Source organism: Drosophila miranda (genome assembly GCF_003369915.1).
Source record: "Drosophila miranda strain MSH22 chromosome Y unlocalized genomic scaffold, D.miranda_PacBio2.1 Contig_Y1_pilon, whole genome shotgun sequence".
NCBI classification, from domain to species: Eukaryota; Metazoa; Arthropoda; class Insecta; order Diptera; family Drosophilidae; genus Drosophila; species Drosophila miranda.
The window spans coordinates 34998243-35020383 of NW_022881603.1; the positions used below are offsets into that span (position 1 = coordinate 34998243).

Sequence of the window (22141 nt, forward strand, 5' to 3'; positions counted from 1 at the left end):
TGCGCCTGGCCCCCATTGGCATTGGGCGTTTGGGGAGACGATGGGACCGCAGTAGAGCTGTAAATATACGATATGAGGGCTTGAGTGACGCCCCAAAGGATTTCCTGCACACCTATCGCTAAATATATCCGTGATTACTCGCAGTTTAGCCCAAACACACAAAGTGGTAAATAAACAAAACGCTGGCTATATTATCAAAGTGCTTAGCCTTAGCGGCCATAAATCTTTGCGAGCAATGGACGGATTCGGAACGTACGAATGAGTGTTCATGTGTGTGCCCGTACGAGTATGCTGCCTTGCCTGTATGGAACCAAAATTTCTCATTCTTATAGATAAGTCCGTTCACTAAGAAATTACAAGAATCTCCGTCTCATTTGAAGCACAGCTACCCTTCTTTCATTCATTCAGTAGTTGCCAGCTTAATTATTACTATTTACAGCTCTACTGCGGTCCCATCGTCTCCCCAAACGCCCAATGCCAATGGGGGCCAGGCGCAGGACACTCGGCTCGAAGCATGTCCAAGCAAACGACAGTGGAACGCCGGAAGGAGAAGCCAGCATTTCAACGATTCAAGGATCACTGCCGCCACTTCACGGCCTTCATGTTCAGCAATGTGGGCATCATACTGCTAGTCACCTTCTACACGATTGGCGGCGCCTTTATATTCCAGGCCATCGAAATCTTCGAATACGAGCGACTCAGGTCGGAGAAGCCGAATCAGTTCATAGAGCGCAATGTCAGCGGGGAGTTCCTCACGCGCATCTGGGAGTTGACGGCCGAAAACATTAGTTTCTTCGACCACAAGGCCTACAGGAAACGGTGACATATAGCTAACAACTGAGTAAATCATAAACTAAACTAGACTATTCTACGCTTTTAGTGTCAATGACGTACTTCTGGAGTACCAGCGGGCGATTGTTAAGAAGCAACTGAAGGGACCCGATGTGGAGCAATGGAGCTTCTCGGGAGCCTTTCTCTATTCGCTGGCCGTCATCACAACGATCGGATATGGTAACATAACACCCCACTCTGAGTGGGGTAAGCTGGCGACCATTCTGTATGCGATAATCGGGATGCCTTTGTTCCTGCTCTACCTCTCAAACATTGGCGATGTGCTGGCCAAGTCCTTCAAGTGGATTTACTCCAAGGTCTGCCTGTGCCGCATATGTCCTGGAGTGGCCAAGCGCCGGATAATACGGGAGAGACGAAAGATGCGACATCTTGCGCGGGCGGTGAGTGAGAGCGTCTCTCATCAAGTGGGATATCATCACACATATAATTTCAGCTCCAAATGCACCACATGGAGAGTGGCGGCGGAAGCAGTAGCTACTCCAGCAGCAGCTCTACCACCAACAGCAACAGCAACAGCAGCAGTAGCACCGACTACACGAAGAGCTCTTATCACAGCTCCAGCATCGTGGATGTGGCGTACAGCGGATCCGATTCGGATATTGAGCGAGAGATACGCGGCAGCACGGATGAGATAACTGTCCCTCTGACAGTCTGCATTTTTGTCATGGTCGGGTAAGAGCTGCAGACTTCTTAAAATGCTGCCACACACAGATCCCTTAAACACGCTGCACTCCTTCTCTTTCAGGTACATTCTGTGGGGTGCCTTGCTCTTCGGTCGCTGGGAGGACTGGAACTACTGGGATGGCAGTTACTTTTGCTTAATCTCGCTCAGCAGTATTGGATTTGGTGATTTGGTGCCAGGCGACCGGGTGGTAAGATCATCACGAATACAAATAAGAACCGTCTTTCTCTTGATAGATAACCGCCGATAGGGACAAAGTTGAGTTCAGCTTTATTCTCTGTGCCGTACAATCTATTGCTGGGAATGGCCAATCTGTGCTTCAATCTGATGCAGGTAAGTGATCGTATTCTGTCGTTTAATGGATCTAATGATTATTCTTTATGATAGGAGGAGGTCGTACACAACATACGAGCTATTAAGGGGGGATTCAAAGCCTGCTTCTGTTGTCGCAGCTCTTAGAGGCCTCTGGTCCGGGTCTTGGGTTCCCAATTACAATTACGTTTTATCGTACTAAATTATAATTATTTAAATTTATTATGTTTAGGTAGATTTGTACATATAGTAGGGCTAACTACGACTAAGTAGGACTAACGAGGGGGAACGTTGTGAGTTGCTGCGGACACCGCAACTCTACGGTTATACCCGATACTAAGTCAGTATGGTTCTCCTCCGGCAGACGCCGCGAATATTAAACGACACGACAAAGAGTGCGTGCGAGAGAGACAGAAAATCAGTCTGAGCGTGACGTCGGGCGCTGCGTAGCCACTGCAAGTTGATTTGTTCCTATTGGCTATAAAAATGATCTGATCTGATCCAGATTCAGCAATCTGATAGATATGGTCATTATCTATGATTCTGCGTTTTTAGTTTTCTCGAATGTGCAATATTGTGGATGCAACAGATTTTCGTCCTTTGTGTGGGCGGAAGGGGGTGGGGCGAAATTTTGAGATACCCGTTTTATAGTAAGATCTAACAGGAGTGTGTATACCAAATTTGGTTACTCTAGCCTTAATAGTCTCTGAGATTTTTGAATATCCCCAGATTTTCGTCCTTTGCGGGGGCGGAAGGGGGTGTGGCGAAATTTTGAAACAAACTCGTCTCGGTCCGATATATTAGGAGTGTGGATACCAAATTTGGTTGCTCTAGCTTTTGTAGTCTCTGAGATCTAGGCGCTAATGTTTTACTCTAAGCAAAGCCGCCTATGCTACGTGTGTGTTAGAGAGAGACAGGGCGAGAAAAAATGAAATTGTTTTCTTGATGCTGGCTATAATAATAATACGATCCAATTCAGATTCCGCAGTCTTAAAGATATGGTCATTCTCTACAATTCTACGTTTTTGGTTTTCCCATATCTTTAAAATTGTGGATGCCACAGATTTTCGTTCTTTGTGGGGGCGGAAGTGGGCGGGGCGAAGTTTTGAAATATTTTTGTAGCAGTGACATATCACAGATGTCTGGATCCAAAACATCGTTGCTCTAGCTTTTAGTCTTTGAGCACTAGGCGCTGAAGGGGACGGACAGACGGACAGACGGACGGACGGACAGACAGACAGGGCTCAATCGACTCGGCTATTGATGCTGATCAAGAATATATATACTTTATGGGGTCGGAAACGATTCCTTCTGGACGTTACACACATCCACTTTTACCAAAAATCTAATATACCCCAATACTCATTTTGAGTATCGGGTATAAAAAGAATATGTTTCTTCATGAAAGGGACATTTAATACGCTGCTACACCCTAAGACATAATGCAATTGACTTGAAGGGCGAACAGTAAATTTTGAAAACGTAGACAAATCAGCGGCAATAAATCACGTGCGCTTCATCCATTTCATTGGCTTTTTATTTACCCGATCTAAACGCTTTTGTCTTGCCAGCAAAGCCTTCACCTCGTGGTCTAGTTGCAGCTGAGGGCTGGCGGACAGCTCTATGTAGTTGGGCACTGTGGAGGAACGCCTATCCATGCAGGCCTCCTGAAACTGTTGGACCAACTCTTCCGCTATGTTCCCTTGTGCGGACGTTGTCAGCAGATCGAAGGCCGTGCCTTTCAGCGCATCAAACTGTTTTTTTTTGTCTTGGCAGTGACCTGCCTTTGGATGATTTCCTTTTGGACAACAAGCGAGCTGATAGCATTTTGCAGGTCGTAGGGCTCAATAGTCTTGTGTGTGTCCTCAAGGAAGTTCCGCCTGCGCACTTCTATATGCATGCTCGGATTTGGACCCTTCGTTGCAGATAGTGGTTGCCGTTTCTTGTTTTGCACCGGCGACCATTTCGTCGGCGGCTTGGCCTTGCCGATATTGTCGGTCTTACGACGCGCGTAAGTGCGCTCCGGCGGCTTCACCCGTATTGAGCTTCTCAGAGGTGGGCTTGCGTTCAAATTAGAGTTGGGTGTGCTCGACACACTCATCCTCGCGTCTGTGATGCTCAAAACTTCAGGCGGCAGAAGCGGAGGATGGGATTCTAAGCTGGAGTTCGAATAGGACTGGTTCACATGAAGAGATACGTCCTGTATCTCGGATTCGAATGGAATTGCTTGGCAACGCGCTGGCTCTGGTGTCAGCTCAACGGTTTTGTCGGCAGCGCGGATTCGACGAATAGAAAGTGAAGTTGGAATTGCTTGGCAACGCGCTGGTTCTGGTGTCAGCTCAACGGTTTTGTTGGCAGATAGTGAAGTTGGAGTGCTCCTTGCCAGAGGTGGTGGTAGTGTAGACGAAATCATCCTCTTCGGTGCTCGCACCGGCGGACTGCTCACAGGTTGAACGGTCGGGTATGTGGTCAAGCTGGACTCACTGCAGCACCGTCTATTCAGCATAATGTTTTGGAGGGTGATCCGGTCTTTGACAATCTGCGGTATGAACAGCTCCGTGTCATACCCCGGGCACTCCACCATCACCACGGCCCTTCCCGACAGCAACTGAATTGTGAATGATAGCTCCGCCCGCGGACTTTTGCTCACCACCGCCGGCAACGACGGATTCGATTTTGGTGGTGTGGGTGCCATTGTAATGAATTAACGTACGCCTTCCGATGGGGATAATTTTTACCAAAATTAATATCAATGTTGTAGCAAACTATTTGTGTGATGGCTGTGTAAAAGAACGATGTAAGCAACTAGAAAGAACAACTAGAATGAAGTAAAACAAACTGTGAACTTACTGGAATGTTTCCGACTTTTTTTTTTAAAATTATGATAAAATTTGAATTTGTTGGTCAAAAAAGGGAGGCTTCGATCAAAGACTATACAATACCAAGATGTCGCATGAGGAACAAATGCTTTTTATACCCGATACTCAAAATGAGTATTGGGGTATATTAGATTTGTGGTAAAAGTGGATGTGTGTAACGTCCAGAAGGAATCGTTTCCGACCCCATAAAGTATATATATTCTTGATCAGCATCAATAGCCGAGTCGATTGAGCCCTGTCTGTCTGTCCGTCCGTCCGTCTGTCCGTCTGTCCGTCCCCTTCAGCGCCTAGTGCTCAAAGACTATAAGAGCTAGAGCAACGATGTTTTGGATCCAGACATCTGTGATATGTCACTGCTACAAAAATATTTCAAAACTTCGCCCCGCCCACTTCCGCCCCCACAAAGGACGAAAATCTGTGGCATCCACAATTTTAAAGATATGAGAAAACCAAAAACGTAGAATTGTAGAGAATGACCATATCTTTAAGACTGCGGAATCTGAATTGGATCGTATCATTATTATAGCCAGCATCAAGAAAACAATTTCATTTTTTCTCGCCCTGTCTCTCTCTAACACACACGTAGCATAGGCGGCTTTGCTTAGAGTAAAGCATTAGCGCCTAGATCTCAGAGACTACAAAAGCTAGAGCAACCAAATTTGGTATCCACACTCCTAATATATCGGACCGAGACGAGGTTGTTTCAAAATTTCGCCACACCCCCTTCCGCCCCCGCAAAGGACGAAAATCTGGGGATATTCAAAAATCTCAGAGACTATTAAGGCTAGAGTAACCAAATTTGGTATACGCACTCCTGTTAGATCTTACTATAAAACGTGTATCTCAAAATTTCGCCCCACCCCCTTCCGCCCACACAAAGGACGAAAATCTGTTGCATCCACAATATTGCACATTCGAGAAAACTAAAAACGCAGAATCATAGATAATGACCATATCTATCAGATTGCTGAATCTGGATCAGATCGGATCATTTTTGTAGCCAAAAGCAAGAAATCAATTTTCAGTGGCTACGCAGCGCCCGACGTCACGCTCAGACTGATTTTCTTTCTCTCTCGCACGCACTCTTTGTCGTGTCGTTTAATATTAGCGGCGTCTGCCGGAGGAGAGCCCTACTGACTAAGTATCGGGTATAACCGTAGAGTTGCGGTGTCCGCAGCAACTCACAACGTTCCCCCTCGTTCAATTTTCGTTTGACGCTTCATGGTACGGTCGCGCGGGGCTAGTACTTCAATTCTCTTTTACGCTACCTTCGCCTCCGAAGTGCTACTCGGCTTCGTCAATGCCTCAGTCAGCACGAGCTCTAGCCAACCCAGAAATATGCTTGTAGTTGTGTATATGTGTGTATGTCCTAGGTCGGCACGGCCATAAACCGGTTTCGCCCGCAGCATATACGGCTTTTAGCTTCACACACAAGCGCACTGAAAGCATGTCAGTGCCTGCGTGCCGAAACCGTAGGGCAGCGTGGTCGCTGATGTCTTTGGCGCGGCACAGTGGGGACTCAGCCGAAATAGTCAAAAAATTGTATGAGTGCTTTAGATAAATTTAATGTACGCATCTAATAGAGAATTTGCCAATCGAATTTTCAAGATAGTTTTAGTTTAGGAGATATAAGCACTCAAAGTTTAACATTTTTTCAGTGTGCAAATATTTATTGACTAACTAACTAATTTAGCAAGCTGAGACGGCCAAAGGTCCCACTGTGCCGCTCCAAAGACATCGGCGATCCGCGAACACCGCTTCGACGGTGAAGGCATTTCCGAACAGACGAAACCGAGGGGAAGCGGGGTCGCGGTAGAGACGAAGTACAGGCGAAAAGGGAATTGAAACCCCGCGCGCTCCATCGTACCATTTGGGTCCTAATGTTAGGACCCGCCATAGAACAGCTTTTTGGTCGCTCATGCAACATCTTGGTATTGTATAATCTTTGCTTCGATTGTGCTCAGTGATGGAATTTTTATAATTATTATAGGGTTGCAACATCAATAGTTACTAGGACTAGGACTCTATGACTAGTTTGTACTATCCTACTCGTATTTTCTGTTTTAATTAAATTATCACCTATAAATTAAATATAAATGTAATGAAAACATATCGATAGTTAATGATATCGCACTATCGGCAGTCGATAGTACCACTAACCATACAGTATATAGATGGCCAGTTCATACAACGAAAGCGTCACACACTGGCTAGCGCGTTCAGTACCTCAGAGTGACGTCATCATGAGAGAGAGAGCGCAGAGAGAACATTTTTGCATGTGTTAGTACACACGCAATATGTTTCGACAAAAATATGTGATTGTATGCTTTTTCAGATTTTTTTGAACTCTCTCAGGTCTGGTTCTGTTTTGCCACCAGCATGTTTTAGTGTAAGGGTGCACATGCATTCTCACGTACTTTGCGTGTGTGTGTTTAGTATTGCTGGCCGCTAGAACTGAAATTTGAGTTTGGTTCTTCTTTTGGGTCTTTTGATGGACTGACCTACCGCCACAAAATAAATGAAGAATGGTACACTAGGGCGTGGGAAATGAAATAAAAGCTGTTATTTGTTTGATTTATACCACAAAATATAAAATATTACAATAATATAATTACACATTTATTTCCTTATTTTAAACAGGTTTATTATAAATTATAAAAATTATGCAAACGCCGTCGGTTCTCGACTTTTTTGTTTATTATAACTAAAACAATGATGTATCTAAATATACAATATAAGAAAAAATATATATATACTTAAATAAATATGCATAAATATAAATGGAATTGGTTTTACATATATGTATTTCAAATCAATTGTCAATCGCGCGCTTTCCGACGGGAATCCGCAAAGCAAAATTTAGATGCCGGTCGCACCTTGAATACTCTCATGGACAATACCCATAAATTTTCTAATTCAATTATAAAATATCTTATGTACATACATGTAGGAAACGAAGGAAAGATAGAGATACAAAGCGGTCGTGTTTTCGTCGTGTCGTCGGGATAGAGCAGTAATCGGCTCTGAGAGAGCCGATAGCAAGAGAGAGAGATAGTCAGTTGTCAGTTCAGCCACGCATCAGACGTACACGCATATAATTATTCACAAACATACTTGTAAAACTTGGAGCTGTTATAATTTTAAGTCCAACATACTTATTAAATAAATGTTACTCGTTGCCATCAAGCAACTTAAACTACTACAAATTGGGGGCTCGTCCGAAAATAAGCCCAAGACAACAACATTTGCAAGTGAGATTTGTGCGTGTATTTGGAAATTTTGGCGAACACGAGGCTAGAGCTACAAGGAGACAAGCGGCACAGAGACGACAATCTGAGCGCGTTCGTTCCAAAGAGAGCAGAAGCGACAAAACGACGGCAGACGGCAGCAAACACAGCAAGAATCAAAACCTTCGTTGTTGTTGTTGTGCATTGCGTCTGAGAGGCTAGGCGGTCCCTAGAACAAGGACCGCGAAAAAATTAGAAAGGAAGTAGCTGAAAACATTGCACGGTTACAGCAGGAAAACAAGAAGAGTTTTGACTTAAAAAGGAAACTAGATAGACAGTATGAGGTTAATGAGCTAGTAGCTATCAAGCGTACTCAGTATGGTACTGGATTAAAGCTAAAAGGAAAGTATCTAGGGCCGTATAAGGTGGTTAGGGTAAAGAATCATGGAAGGTACGAAGTCGAGAAGATTGGGGATACTGAGGGTCCCTATAAGACCTCTACAGTTTCAGAATATATGAAACCTTGGCTAGACCCATCCGAGGCGAATGGTCCGTCAGGACAGCCGAATGTAGGAAACGAAGGAAAGAGAGAGACACGAAGCGGTCGTGTTTTCGTCGTGTCGTCGGGATAGAGCAGTAATCGGCTCTGAGAGAGCCGATAGCAAGAGAGAGAGATAGTCAGTTGTCAGTTCAGCCACGCATCAGACGTACACGCATATAATTATTCACAAACATACTTGTAAAACTTGGAGCTGTTATAATTTTAAGTCCAACATACTTATTAAATAAATGTTACTCGTTGCCATCAAGCAACTTAAACTACTACAAATTGGGGCTCGTCCGAAAATAAGCCCAAGACAACAACATTTGCAAGTGAGATTTGTGCGTGTATTTGGAAATTTTGGCGAACACGAGGCTAGAGCTACAAGGAGACAAGCGGCACAGAGACGACAATCTGAGCGCGTTCGTTCCAAAGAGAGCAGAAGCGACAAAACGACGGCAGACGGCAGCAAACACAGCAAGAATCAAAACCTTCGTTGTTGTTGTTGTGCATTGCGTCTGAGAGGCTAGAGCTACAAGGAGACAAGCGGCACAGAGACGACAATCTGAGTGCGTTCGTTCCAAAGGAAGCAGAAGCGACAAAACGACGGCAGCAAACAGCAAGAATCAAAGAACATTGATTGTTGTTGTGTTGCACTGCGTCGGACGGAGACTACAACTACAAGAAAAGACAAGCAGCAGTTCATTTTGTAACAGCAGAAGCAGCGACGATTCGGGAAGCGACAACGAGTTACCGGCGAACGGCGAGAGCAAGGCAAGGCAACAAAGAGAGGACGGCAACAGCGACATCGACAGGCAAGCGAGATCTGGATGTGGTGGTGTGTGTGCGTCAAATTTGGAGTCTGGAAAGTTCTGCGCAGAAGCGAGAGTTAACAAGGGTAAACCCATAGTAAGGTGAGCGTTAACAGAGAAGCGATCGTTAACAGTGACGACTTTAAAGGCGTTTTCGAAATCGATGTTAACTGGAAAATTGTTAACAGGCCAGCAGTAATAAGGTTGTTTAAGTTGATTTAATTACATTTTCTTAGATATAAGCTAATATCAATTATTTTGTATTTAAATCGTCACGATGCAAGTTGAAGAGATAATGACACTGAGAGTCGCACATTTGCGAGAGAAGTTAAGAGAGCTTGCGTTGCAGACGACGGGACGAAAGCGCGATTTGCAAGATAGACTATTAATACATCACGGCTTTCCAGTTGAGGATGAAGAAGAGTCAGAGGATGAGTCCGTAGTAACAGCAGAGGATGATACCGTAGCAGTTCAACCAGGTACGCGACAGGCAGAGTATAAATCTTGGTTTACGCGTAAAGACGTGAAAGGTAGTGTGTCACAATTTTCTGGTTCTAATAACCCCGACATCAATCAATGGATAGAGGAATTAGAAGAATGCGCAGCTACTGTTCAATGGAGTCAATTACAATTATTCATTTATGCCAAGCAGTTGTTAGTTGGTGCAGCAAAATCTTTCGTTCGTAGTTTGCGTGATATTCGTAACTGGAATTCGTTGAAGGCAACTCTGTTGGATGAGTTTAGTGTTAAACTGTCGTCCGTAGAAGTACATAGAATGTTGCAAAAGCGCCAGCAGAAAAAAGGAGAGTCGTTGCATGAGTTTTTGTATGCGTTAATGGAGATAGCCAAGCCAATTAAACTAGATGATGAGAGTTTAATCGAATATTTTGTGGATGGTATACCAGACGCTAGGGCAAGTAAGGCAATGCTGTACCAAGCTAGAAACTTAAAGGAGCTTAAATTTCAGATCGATGTTTACCAGAAAGCTAGAGGCGGATCCAAGCCGATGAGTAAGAATTGGCCGCTGAGTAATAAAAGTGAGAGTTCGGTGAAAGGGTCGATGGCAGAGAATTTTAGGAAATGTTTTAAGTGTGGAGACAAATCGCATTTGAGGAAAGATTGTCCCAAAAATGATTTTTGTTGTTTCAAATGTGGCCAACCAGGACACCGTGCTGCAAGCTGTAATGTCAAGGTCGAAACCGGACAAGAAAAGAGATCGAATACGAACATTATTCGAGATAAGGAAGTCGTCAATAAGCCGTCAGGTATTTTCACTCCATCAGGTTTGGAATTAAAGGATATTAAGTACGCGAATTTGGTATTCCAAGGTTTGATTGATACTGGAGCAGATTTGTGTTTAATTCGCAGGAGGGTATTTTTGAAATTTGGAAATCTTGAACTGATCGGCCAGGAGAAATGTTTAACAGATATTGGAAGAATCACTTATCGAAGAGTTGAACAAGGACCGCGAAAAAATTAGAAAGGAAGTAGCTGAAAACATTGCACGGTTACAGCAGGAAAACAAGAAGAGTTTTGACTTAAAAAGGAAACTAGATAGACAGTATGAGGTTAATGAGCTAGTAGCTATCAAGCGTACTCAGTATGGTACTGGATTAAAGCTAAAAGGAAAGTATCTAGGGCCGTATAAGGTGGTTAGGGTAAAGAATCATGGAAGGTACGAAGTCGAGAAGATTGGGGATACTGAGGGTCCCTATAAGACCTCTACAGTTTCAGAATATATGAAACCTTGGCTAGACCCATCCGAGGCGAATGGTCCGTCAGGACAGCCGAATGTAGGAAACGAAGGAAAGAGAGAGACACGAAGCGGTCGTGTTTTCGTCGTGTCGTCGGGATAGAGCAGTAATCGGCTCTGAGAGAGCCGATAGCAAGAGAGAGAGATAGTCAGTTGTCAGTTCAGCCACGCATCAGACGTACACGCATATAATTATTCACAAACATACTTGTAAAACTTGGAGCTGTTATAATTTTAAGTCCAACATACTTATTAAATAAATGTTACTCGTTGCCATCAAGCAACTTAAACTACTACAAATTGGGGGCTCGTCCGAAAATAAGCCCAAGACAACAACATTTGCAAGTGAGATTTGTGCGTGTATTTGGAAATTTTGGCGAACACGAGGCTAGAGCTACAAGGAGACAAGCGGCACAGAGACGACAATCTGAGCGCGTTCGTTCCAAAGAGAGCAGAAGCGACAAAACGACGGCAGACGGCAGCAAACACAGCAAGAATCAAAACCTTCGTTGTTGTTGTTGTGCATTGCGTCTGAGAGGCTAGAGCTACAAGGAGACAAGCGGCACAGAGACGACAATCTGAGTGCGTTCGTTCCAAAGGAAGCAGAAGCGACAAAACGACGGCAGCAAACAGCAAGAATCAAAGAACATTGATTGTTGTTGTGTTGCACTGCGTCGGACGGAGACTACAACTACAAGAAAAGACAAGCAGCAGTTCATTTTGTAACAGCAGAAGCAGCGACGATTCGGGAAGCGACAACGAGTTACCGGCGAACGGCGAGAGCAAGGCAAGGCAACAAAGAGAGGACGGCAACAGCGACATCGACAGGCAAGCGAGATCTGGATGTGGTGGTGTGTGTGCGTCAAATTTGGAGTCTGGAAAGTTCTGCGCAGAAGCGAGAGTTAACAAGGGTAAACCCATAGTAAGGTGAGCGTTAACAGAGAAGCGATCGTTAACAGTGACGACTTTAAAGGCGTTTTCGAAATCGATGTTAACTGGAAAATTGTTAACAGGCCAGCAGTAATAAGGTTGTTTAAGTTGATTTAATTACATTTTCTTAGATATAAGCTAATATCAATTATTTTGTATTTAAATCGTCACGATGCAAGTTGAAGAGATAATGACACTGAGAGTCGCACATTTGCGAGAGAAGTTAAGAGAGCTTGCGTTGCAGACGACGGGACGAAAGCGCGATTTGCAAGATAGACTATTAATACATCACGGCTTTCCAGTTGAGGATGAAGAAGAGTCAGAGGATGAGTCCGTAGTAACAGCAGAGGATGATACCGTAGCAGTTCAACCAGGTACGCGACAGGCAGAGTATAAATCTTGGTTTACGCGTAAAGACGTGGAAGGTAGTGTGTCACAATTTTCTGGTTCTAATAACCCCGACATCAATCAATGGATAGAGGAATTAGAAGAATGCGCAGCTACTGTTCAATGGAGTCAATTACAATTATTCATTTATGCCAAGCAGTTGTTAGTTGGTGCAGCAAAATCTTTCGTTCGTAGTTTGCGTGATATTCGTAACTGGAATTCGTTGAAGGCAACTCTGTTGGATGAGTTTAGTGTTAAACTGTCGTCCGTAGAAGTACATAGAATGTTGCAAAAGCGCCAGCAGAAAAAAGGAGAGTCGTTGCATGAGTTTTTGTATGCGTTAATGGAGATAGCCAAGCCAATTAAACTAGATGATGAGAGTTTAATCGAATATTTTGTGGATGGTATACCAGACGCTAGGGCAAGTAAGGCAATGCTGTACCAAGCTAGAAACTTAAAGGAGCTTAAATTTCAGATCGATGTTTACCAGAAAGCTAGAGGCGGATCCAAGCCGATGAGTAAGAATTGGCCGCTGAGTAATAAAAGTGAGAGTTCGGTGAAAGGGTCGATGGCAGAGAATTTTAGGAAATGTTTGAAGTGTGGAGACAAATCGCATTTGAGGAAAGATTGTCCCAAAAATGATTTTTGTTGTTTCAAATGTGGCCAACCAGGACACCGTGCTGCAAGCTGTAATGTCAAGGTCGAAACCGATTGTGAAAAGAGATCGAATACGAACATTATTCGAGATAAGGAAGTCGTCAATAAGCCGTCAGGTATTTTCACTCCATCAGGTTTGGAATTAAAGGATATTAAGTACGCGAATTTGGTATTCCAAGGATTGATTGATACTGGAGCAGATTTGTGTTTAATTCGCAGGAGGGTATTTTTGAAATTTGGAAATCTTGAACTGATCGGCCAGGAGAAATGTTTAACAGATATTGGAAGAATCACTTATCGAAGAGTTGAACAAGGACCGCGAAAAAATTAGAAAGGAAGTAGCTGAAAACATTGCACGGTTACAGCAGGAAAACAAGAAGAGTTTTGACTTAAAAAGGAAACTAGATAGACAGTATGAGGTTAATGAGCTAGTAGCTATCAAGCGTACTCAGTATGGTACTGGATTAAAGCTAAAAGGAAAGTATCTAGGGCCGTATAAGGTGGTTAGGGTAAAGAATCATGGAAGGTACGAAGTCGAGAAGATTGGGGATACTGAGGGTCCCTATAAGACCTCTACAGTTTCAGAATATATGAAACCTTGGCTAGACCCATCCGAGGCGAATGGTCCGTCAGGACAGCCGAATGTAGGAAACGAAGGAAAGAGAGAGACACGAAGCGGTCGTGTTTTCGTCGTGTCGTCGGGATAGAGCAGTAATCGGCTCTGAGAGAGCCGATAGCAAGAGAGAGAGATAGTCAGTTGTCAGTTCAGCCACGCATCAGACGTACACGCATATAATTATTCACAAACATACTTGTAAAACTTGGAGCTGTTATAATTTTAAGTCCAACATACTTATTAAATAAATGTTACTCGTTGCCATCAAGCAACTTAAACTACTACATACATATGTACATAAATATTAAAGTTTATTACATTCGTATATTTTATTTTGATATATTTAATCGGCATTTCGAGACAAAGTCTCACAAATTCAATTTAAACGAGGGGGAACGTTGTGAGTTGCTGCGGAGACCGCAACTCTACATTTATACCCGATACTTAGTCAGTAGGGCTCTCCTCCGGCAGACGCCGCTAATATTAAACGACTTTCTTGACAGTGTCAAAAATGAGTAATCATTGTTTTTGTTATTTTTTAAGTTACCTATTTATAGTTTTGTTATTTTTTTTTCACTAACTACTTTATAATTAATCCCTGAATGGTTATGAATTAAAAAAATTTGATAAATTTGAACCAAAGGCCATTATTTTCTTATCCAAAGTCAAAAAATTTAATTTATTTTCAGTGTGTAAAGAGTTTCTTGACATACTGTATATAATATAAGAAAAAATATATATGTATATACTTAATTAAAACCAATTTGCAATCGACGTTTGCATTATTTACAGCGAAAACATATTGTGTCGTACTCGTGACTAAAAGAGATTCCGAATTCAAACACAGACTAAACGAGGGGGAACGTTGTGAGTTGCTGCGGAGACCGCAACTCTACAAATATACCCGATACTTAGTCAGTAGGGCTCTCCTCCGGCAGACGCCGCTAATATTAAACGACTTTCTTGACAGTGTCAAAAATGAGTAATCATTGTTTTTGTTATTTTTTAAGTTACCTATTTATAGTTTTGTTATTTTTTTTTCACTAACTACTTTATAATTAATCCCTGAATGGTTATGAATTAAAAAAATTTGATAAATTTGAACCAAAGGCCATTATTTTCTTATCCAAAGTCAAAAAATTTAATTTATTTTCAGTGTGTAAAGAGTTTCTTGACATACTGTATATAATATAAGAAAAAATATATATGTATATACTTAATTAAAACCAATTTGCAATCGACGTTTGCATTATTTACAGCGAAAACATATTGTGTCGTACTCGTGACTAAAAGAGATTCCGAATTCAAACACAGACTAAACGAGGGGGAACGTTGTGAGTTGCTGCGGAGACCGCAACTCTACAAATATACCCGATACTTAGTCAGTAGGGCTCTCCTCCGGCAGACGCCGCTAATATTAAACGACACGACAAAGAGTGCGTGCGAGAGAGAAAGAAAATCAGTCTGAGCGTGCCGTCGGGCGCTGCGTGGCCACTGCAAATTGATTTCTTGCTTTTGGCTACAAAAATGATCCGATCTGACCCAGATTCAGCAATCTGATAGATATGGCCATATTCTATGACTCTGCGTTTTCAGTTTTCTCGAATGTGCAATATTGTGGATGCAACAGATTTTCGTCTTTTGTGGGGGCGGAAGAGGGTGGGGCGAAATTCGGAGATATACGTTTTATAGTGAAATCTAACAGAAGTGCGGATAGCAAATTTGGTTACTCTAGCCTTAATAGTCTCTGAGATTTGTGGATGCCCCAGATTTTCTTCCTTTGCGGGGACATTTCGACGAGAAACAGACAAGGTCCGATATCACAGGAGTGTGGATACCAAATTTGGTTGCTCTGGCTCTTATAGGTTCTGAGATCCTTGAACTCATATTTTGCAATTGGCAAAACCGTCAATGAAACCTGTATGTTAGAGAGAGACAGAGCGAGAAAGAATAAAATTGTTTTTTTGATTCTGGGTCGGGTATGTGGTCAAGCTGGACTCACTGCAGCACCGTCTATTCAGCATAATGTTTTGGAGGGTGATCCGGTCTTTGACAATCTGCGGTATGAACAGCTCCGTGTCATACCCCGGGCACTCCACCATCACCACGGCCCTTCCCGACAGCAACTGAATTGTGAATGATAGCTCCGCCCGCGGACTTTTGCTCACCACCGCCGGCAACGACGGATTCGATTTTGGTGGTGTGGGTGCCATTGTAATGAATTAACGTACGCCTTCCGATGGGGATAATTTTTACCAAAATTAATATCAATGTTGTAGCAAACTATTTGTGTGATGGCTGTGTAAAAGAACGATGTAAGCAACTAGAAAGAACAACTAGAATGAAGTAAAACAAACTGTGAACTTACTGGAATGTTTCCGACTGTTTTTTGGAAAATTATGATAAAATTTGAATTTGTTGGTCAAAAAAGGGAGGCTTCGATCAAAGACTATACAATACCAAGATGTCGCATGAGGAACAAATGCTTTTTATACCCGATACTCAAAATGAGTATTGGGGTATATTAGATTTGTGGTAAAAGTGGATGTGTGTAACGTCCAGAAGGAATCGTTTCCGACCCCATAAAGTATATATATTCTTGATCAGCATCAATAGCCGAGTCGATTGAGCCCTGTCTGTCTGTCCGTCCGTCCGTCTGTCCGTCTGTCCGTCCCCTTCAGCGCCTAGTGCTCAAAGACTATAAGAGCTAGAGCAACGATGTTTTGGATCCAGACTTCTGTGATATGTCACTGCTACAAAAATATTTCAAAACTTCGCCCCGCCCACTTCCGCCCCCACAAAGGACGAAAATCTGTGGCATCCACAATTTTAAAGATATGAGAAAACCAAAAACGTAGAATTGTAGAGATTGACCATATCTTTAAGACTGCGGAATCTGAATTGGATCGTATCATTATTATAGCCAGCATCAAGAAAACAATTTCATTTTTTCTCGCCCTGTCTCTCTCTAACACACACGTAGCATAGGCGGCTTTGCTTAGAGTAAAGCATTAGCGCCTAGATCTCAGAGACTACAAAAGCTAGAGCAACCAAATTTGGTATCCACACTCCTAATATATCGGACCGAGACGAGGTTGTTTCAAAATTTCGCCACACCCCCTTCCGCCCCCGCAAAGGACGAAAATCTGGGGATATTCAAAAATCTCAGAGACTATTAAGGCTAGAGTAACCAAATTTGGTATACGCACTCCTGTTAGATCTTACTATAAAACGTGTATCTCAAAATTTCGCCCCACCTCCTTCCGCCCACACAAAGGACGAAAATCTGTTGCATCCACAATATTGCACATTCGAGAAAACTAAAAACGCAGAATCATAGATAATGACCATATCTATCAGATTGCTGAATCTGGATCAGATCGGATCATTTTTGTAGCCAAAAGCAAGAAATCAATTTTCAGTGGCTACGCAGCGCCCGACGTCACGCTCAGACTGATTTTCTTTCTCTCTCGCACGCACTCTTTGTCGTGTCGTTTAATATTAGCGGCGTCTGCCGGAGGAGAGCCCTACTGACTAAGTATCGGGTATAACCGTAGAGTTGCGGTGTCCGCAGCAACTCACAACGTTCCCCCTCGTTCAATTTTCGTTTGACGCTTCATGGTACGGTCGCGCGGGGCTAGTACTTCAATTCTCTTTTACGCTACCTTCGCCTCCGAAGTGCTACTCGGCTTCGTCAATGCCTCAGTCAGCACGAGCTCTAGCCAACCCAGAAATATGCTTGTAGTTGTGTATATGTGTGTATGTCCTAGGTCGGCACGGCCATAAACCGGTTTCGCCCGCAGCATATACGGCTTTTAGCTTCACACACAAGCGCACTGAAAGCATGTCAGTGCCTGCGTGCCGAAACCGTAGGGCAGCGTGGTCGCTGATGTCTTTGGCGCGGCACAGTGGGGACTCAGCCGAAATAGTCAAAAAATTGTATGAGTGCTTTAGATAAATTTAATGTACGCATCTAATAGAGAATGTGCCAATCGAATTTTCAAGATAGTTTTAGTTTAGGAGATATAAGCACTCAAAGTTTAACATTTTTTCAGTGTGCAAATATTTATTGACTAACTAACTAATTTAGCAAGCTGAGACGGCCAAAGGTCCCACTGTGCCGCTCCAAAGACATCGGCGATCCGCGAACACCGCTTCGACGGTGAAGGCATTTCCGAACAGACGAAACCGAGGGGAAGCGGGGTCGCGGTAGAGACGAAGTACAGGCGAAAAGGGAATTGAAACCCCGCGCGCTCCATCGTACCATTTGGGTCCTAATGTTAGGACCCGCCATAGAACAGCTTTTTGGTCGCTCATGCAACATCTTGGTATTGTATAATCTTTGCTTCGATTGTGCTCAGTGATGGAATTTTTATAATTATTATAGGGTTGCAACATCGATAGTTACTAGGACTAGGACTCTATGACTAGTTTGTACTATCCTACTCGTATTTTCTGTTTTAATTAAATTATCACCTATAAATTAAATATAAATGTAATGAAAACATATCGATAGTTAATGATATCGCACTATCGGCAGTCGATAGTACCACTAACCATACAGTATATAGATGGCCAGTTCATACAACGAAAGCGTCACACACTGGCTAGCGCGTTCAGTACCCCAGAGTGACGTCATCATGAGAGAGAGAGCGCAGAGAGAACATCTTTGCATGTGTTAGTACACACGCAATATGTTTCGACAAAAATATGTGATTGTATGCTTTTTCAGATTTTTTTGAACTCTCTCAGGTCTGGTTCTGTTTTGCCACCAGCATGTTTTAGTGTATGGGTGCACATGCATTCTCACGTACTTTGCGTGTGTGTGTTTAGTATTGCTGGCCGCTAGAACTGAAATTTGAGTTTGGTTCTTGTTTTGGGTCTTTTGATGGACTGATCAACCGCCACAAAATAAATGAAGAATGGTACACTAGGGCGTGGGCAATGAAATAAAAGCTGTTATTTGTTTGATTTATACCACAAAATATAAAAAATTACAATAATATAATTACACATTTATTTCCTTATTTTAAACAGGTTTATTATAAATTATAAAAATTATGCAAAAGCCGTCGGTTCTCGACTTTTTTGTTTATTATAACTAAAACACTGATGTATCTAAATATACAATATAAGAAAAAATATATATATACTTAAATAAATATGCATAAATATAAATGGAATTGGTTTTACATATATGTATTTCAAATCAATTGTCAATCGCGCGCTTTCCGACGGGAATCCGCAAAGCAAAATTTAGATGCCGGTCGCACCTTGAATACTCTCATGGACAATACCCATAAATTTTCTAATTCAATTATAAAATATCTTATGTACATACATATGTACATAAATATTAAAGTTTATTACATTCGGATATTTTATTTTGATATATTTAATCGGCATTTCGAGACAAAGTCTCACAAATTCAATTTAAACGAGGGGGAACGTTGTGAGTTGCTGCGGAGACCGCAACTCTACATTTATACCCGATACTTAGTCAGTAGGGCTCTCCTCCGGCAGACGCCGCTAATATTAAACGACTTTCTTGACAGTGTCAAAAATGAGTAATCATTGTTTTTGTTATTTTTTAAGTTACCTATTTATAGTTTTGTTATTTTTTTTTCACTAACTACTTTATAATTAATCCCTGAATGGTTATGAATTAAAAAAATTTGATAAATTTGAACCAAAGGCCATTATTTTCTTATCCAAAGTCAAAAAATTTAATTTATTTTCAGTGTGTAAAGAGTTTCTTGACATACTGTATATAATATAAGAAAAAATATATATGTATATACTTAATTAAAACCAATTTGCAATCGACGTTTGCATTATTTACAGCGAAAACATATTGTGTCGTACTCGTGACTAAAAGAGATTCCGAATTCAAACACAGACTAAACGAGGGGGAACGTTGTGAGTTGCTGCGGAGACCGCAACTCTACAAATATACCCGATACTTAGTCAGTAGGGCTCTCCTCCGGCAGACGCCGCTAATATTAAACGACACGACAAAGAGTGCGTGCGAGAGAGAAAGAAAATCAGTCTGAGCGTGCCGTCGGGCGCTGCGTGGCCACTGCAAATTGATTTCTTGCTTTTGGCTACAAAAATGATCCGATCTGACCCAGATTCAGCAATCTGATAGATATGGCCATTTTCTATGATTCTGCGTTTTTAGTTTTCTCGAATGTGCAATATTGTGGATGCAACAGATTTTCGTCTTTTGTGGGGGCGGAAGAGGGTGGGGCGAAATTCGGAGATATACGTTTTATAGTGAAATCTAACAGAAGTGCGGATACCAAATTTGGTTACTCTAGCCTTAATAGTCTCTGAGATTTGTGGATGCCCCAGATTTTCTTCCTTTGCGGGGACATTTGGACGAGAAACAGACAAGGTCCGATATCACAGGAGTGTGGATACCAAATTTGGTTGCTCTGGCTCTTATAGGTTCTGAGATCCTTGAACTCATATTTTGCAATTGGCAAAACCGTCAATGAAACCTGTATGTTAGAGAGAGACAGAGCGAGAAAGAATAAAATTGTTTTTTTGATTCTGGGTCGGGTATGTGGTCAAGCTGGACTCACTGCAGCACCGTCTATTCAGCATAATGTTTTGGAGGGTGATCCGGTCTTTGACAATCTGCGGTATGAACAGCTCCGTGTCATACCCCGGGCACTCCACCATCACCACGGCCCTTCCCGACAGCAACTGAATTGTGAATGATAGCTCCGCCCGCGGACTTTTGCTCACCACCGCCGGCAACGACGGATTCGATTTTGGTGGTGTGGGTGCCATTGTAATGAATTAACGTACGCCTTCCGATGGGGATAATTTTTACCAAAATTAATATCAATGTTGTAGCAAACTATTTGTGTGATGGCTGTGTAAAAGAACGATGTAAGCAACTAGAAAGAACAACTAGAATGAAGTAAAACAAACTGTGAACTTACTGGAATGTTTCCGACTGTTTTTTGGAAAATTATGATAAAATTTGAATTTGTTGGTCAAAAAAGGGAGGCTTCGATCAAAGACTATACAATACCAAGATGTCGCATGAGGAACAAATGCTTTTTATACCCGATACTCAAAATGAGTATTGGGGTATATTAGATTTGTGGTAAAAGTGGATGTGTGTAACGTCCAGAAGGAATCGTTTCCGACCCCATAAAGTATATATATTCTTGATCAGCATCAATAGCCGAGTCGATTGAGCCCTGTCTGTCTGTCCGTCCGTCCGTCTGTCCGTCTGTCCGTCCCCTTCAGCGCCTAGTGCTCAAAGACTATAAGAGCTAGAGCAACGATGTTTTGGATCCAGACTTCTGTGATATGTCACTGCTACAAAAATATTTCAAAACTTCGCCCCGCCCACTTCCGCCCCCACAAAGGACGAAAATCTGTGGCATCCACAATTTTAAAGATATGAGAAAACCAAAAACGTAGAATTGTAGAGATTGACCATATCTTTAAGACTGCGGAATCTGAATTGGATCGTATCATTATTATAGCCAGCATCAAGAAAACAATTTCATTTTTTCTCGCCCTGTCTCTCTCTAACACACACGTAGCATAGGCGGCTTTGCTTAGAGTAAAGCATTAGCGCCTAGATCTCAGAGACTACAAAAGCTAGAGCAACCAAATTTGGTATCCACACTCCTAATATATCGGACCGAGACGAGGTTGTTTCAAAATTTCGCCACACCCCCTTCCGCCCCCGCAAAGGACGAAAATCTGGGGATATTCAAAAATCTCAGAGACTATTAAGGCTAGAGTAACCAAATTTGGTATACGCACTCCTGTTAGATCTTACTATAAAACGTGTATCTCAAAATTTCGCCCCACCCCCTTCCGCCCACACAAAGGACGAAAATCTGTTGCATCCACAATATTGCACATTCGAGAAAACTAAAAACGCAGAATCATAGATAATGACCATATCTATCAGATTGCTGAATCTGGATCAGATCAGATCATTTTTATAGCCAATAGGAACAAATCAATTTGCAGTGGCTACGCAGCGCCCGACGTCACGCTCAGACTGATTTTCTGTCTCTCTCGCACGCACTCTTTGTCGTGTCGTTTAATATTAGCGGCGTCTGCCGGAGGAGAGCCATACTGACTTAGTATCGGGTATAACCGTAGAGTTGCGGTGTCCGCAGCAACTCACAACGTTCCCCCTCGTTCAATTTTCGTTTGACGCTTCATGGTACGGTCGCGCGGGGCTAGTACTTCAATTCTCTTTTACGCTACCTTCGCCTCCGAAGTGCTACTCGGCTTCGTCAATGCCTCAGTCAGCACGAGCTCTAGCCAACCCAGAAATATGCTTGTAGTTGTGTATATGTGTGTATGTCCTAGGTCGGCACGGCCATAAACCGGTTTCGCCCGCAGCATATACGGCTTTTAGCTTCACACACAAGCGCACTGAAAGCATGTCAGTGCCTGCGTGCCGAAACCGTAGGGCAGCGTGGTCGCTGATGTCTTTGGCGCGGCACA

General features: G+C 42.7%; 2 protein-coding genes and 1 long non-coding RNA gene across 4 annotated transcripts; 2 read left to right on the plus strand and 1 right to left on the minus strand.

The window, feature by feature from the left end:
* Positions 1-439: 439 nt before the first annotated feature.
* LOC117191759 (TWiK family of potassium channels protein 18-like) lies at positions 440-2125 on the plus strand. The gene is made up of 6 exons (XM_033396534.1): positions 440-819; positions 881-1232; positions 1286-1524; positions 1598-1724; positions 1771-1867; positions 1922-2125. Exons 1-6 carry the CDS (start codon positions 515-517, stop codon positions 1951-1953), a joined length of 1152 nt encoding a protein of 383 aa, XP_033252425.1. The 5' UTR covers positions 440-514; the 3' UTR covers positions 1954-2125.
* Positions 2126-3365: 1240 nt separating this feature from the next.
* On the minus strand, positions 3366-16089 carry LOC117191761. Of its 2 annotated transcripts, XM_033396535.1 has the most exons (3): positions 16017-16089; positions 15632-15946; positions 3366-4311 (listed from the first exon to the last, which is right to left on the minus strand). In XM_033396535.1, the coding sequence occupies exons 2-3, from the start codon at positions 15859-15861 to the stop codon at positions 3588-3590; spliced, it is 954 nt and encodes a 317-aa protein (XP_033252426.1). In that variant the 5' UTR covers positions 15862-15946; positions 16017-16089; the 3' UTR covers positions 3366-3587. The 2 variants fall into 2 exon arrangements, with proteins under 2 accessions (XP_033252426.1, XP_033252427.1); XM_033396536.1 differs by lacking the exon at positions 16017-16089 and having other exon boundaries at positions 15632-15998.
* A 1847-nt stretch (positions 16090-17936) lies between these two features.
* Positions 17937-18216, plus strand: LOC117191765. The gene is made up of 2 exons (XR_004474062.1): positions 17937-17976; positions 18036-18216. It is a non-coding gene; the product is annotated as an uncharacterized LOC117191765 (long non-coding RNA).
* The last annotated feature ends 3925 nt before the right edge of the window (positions 18217-22141 follow it).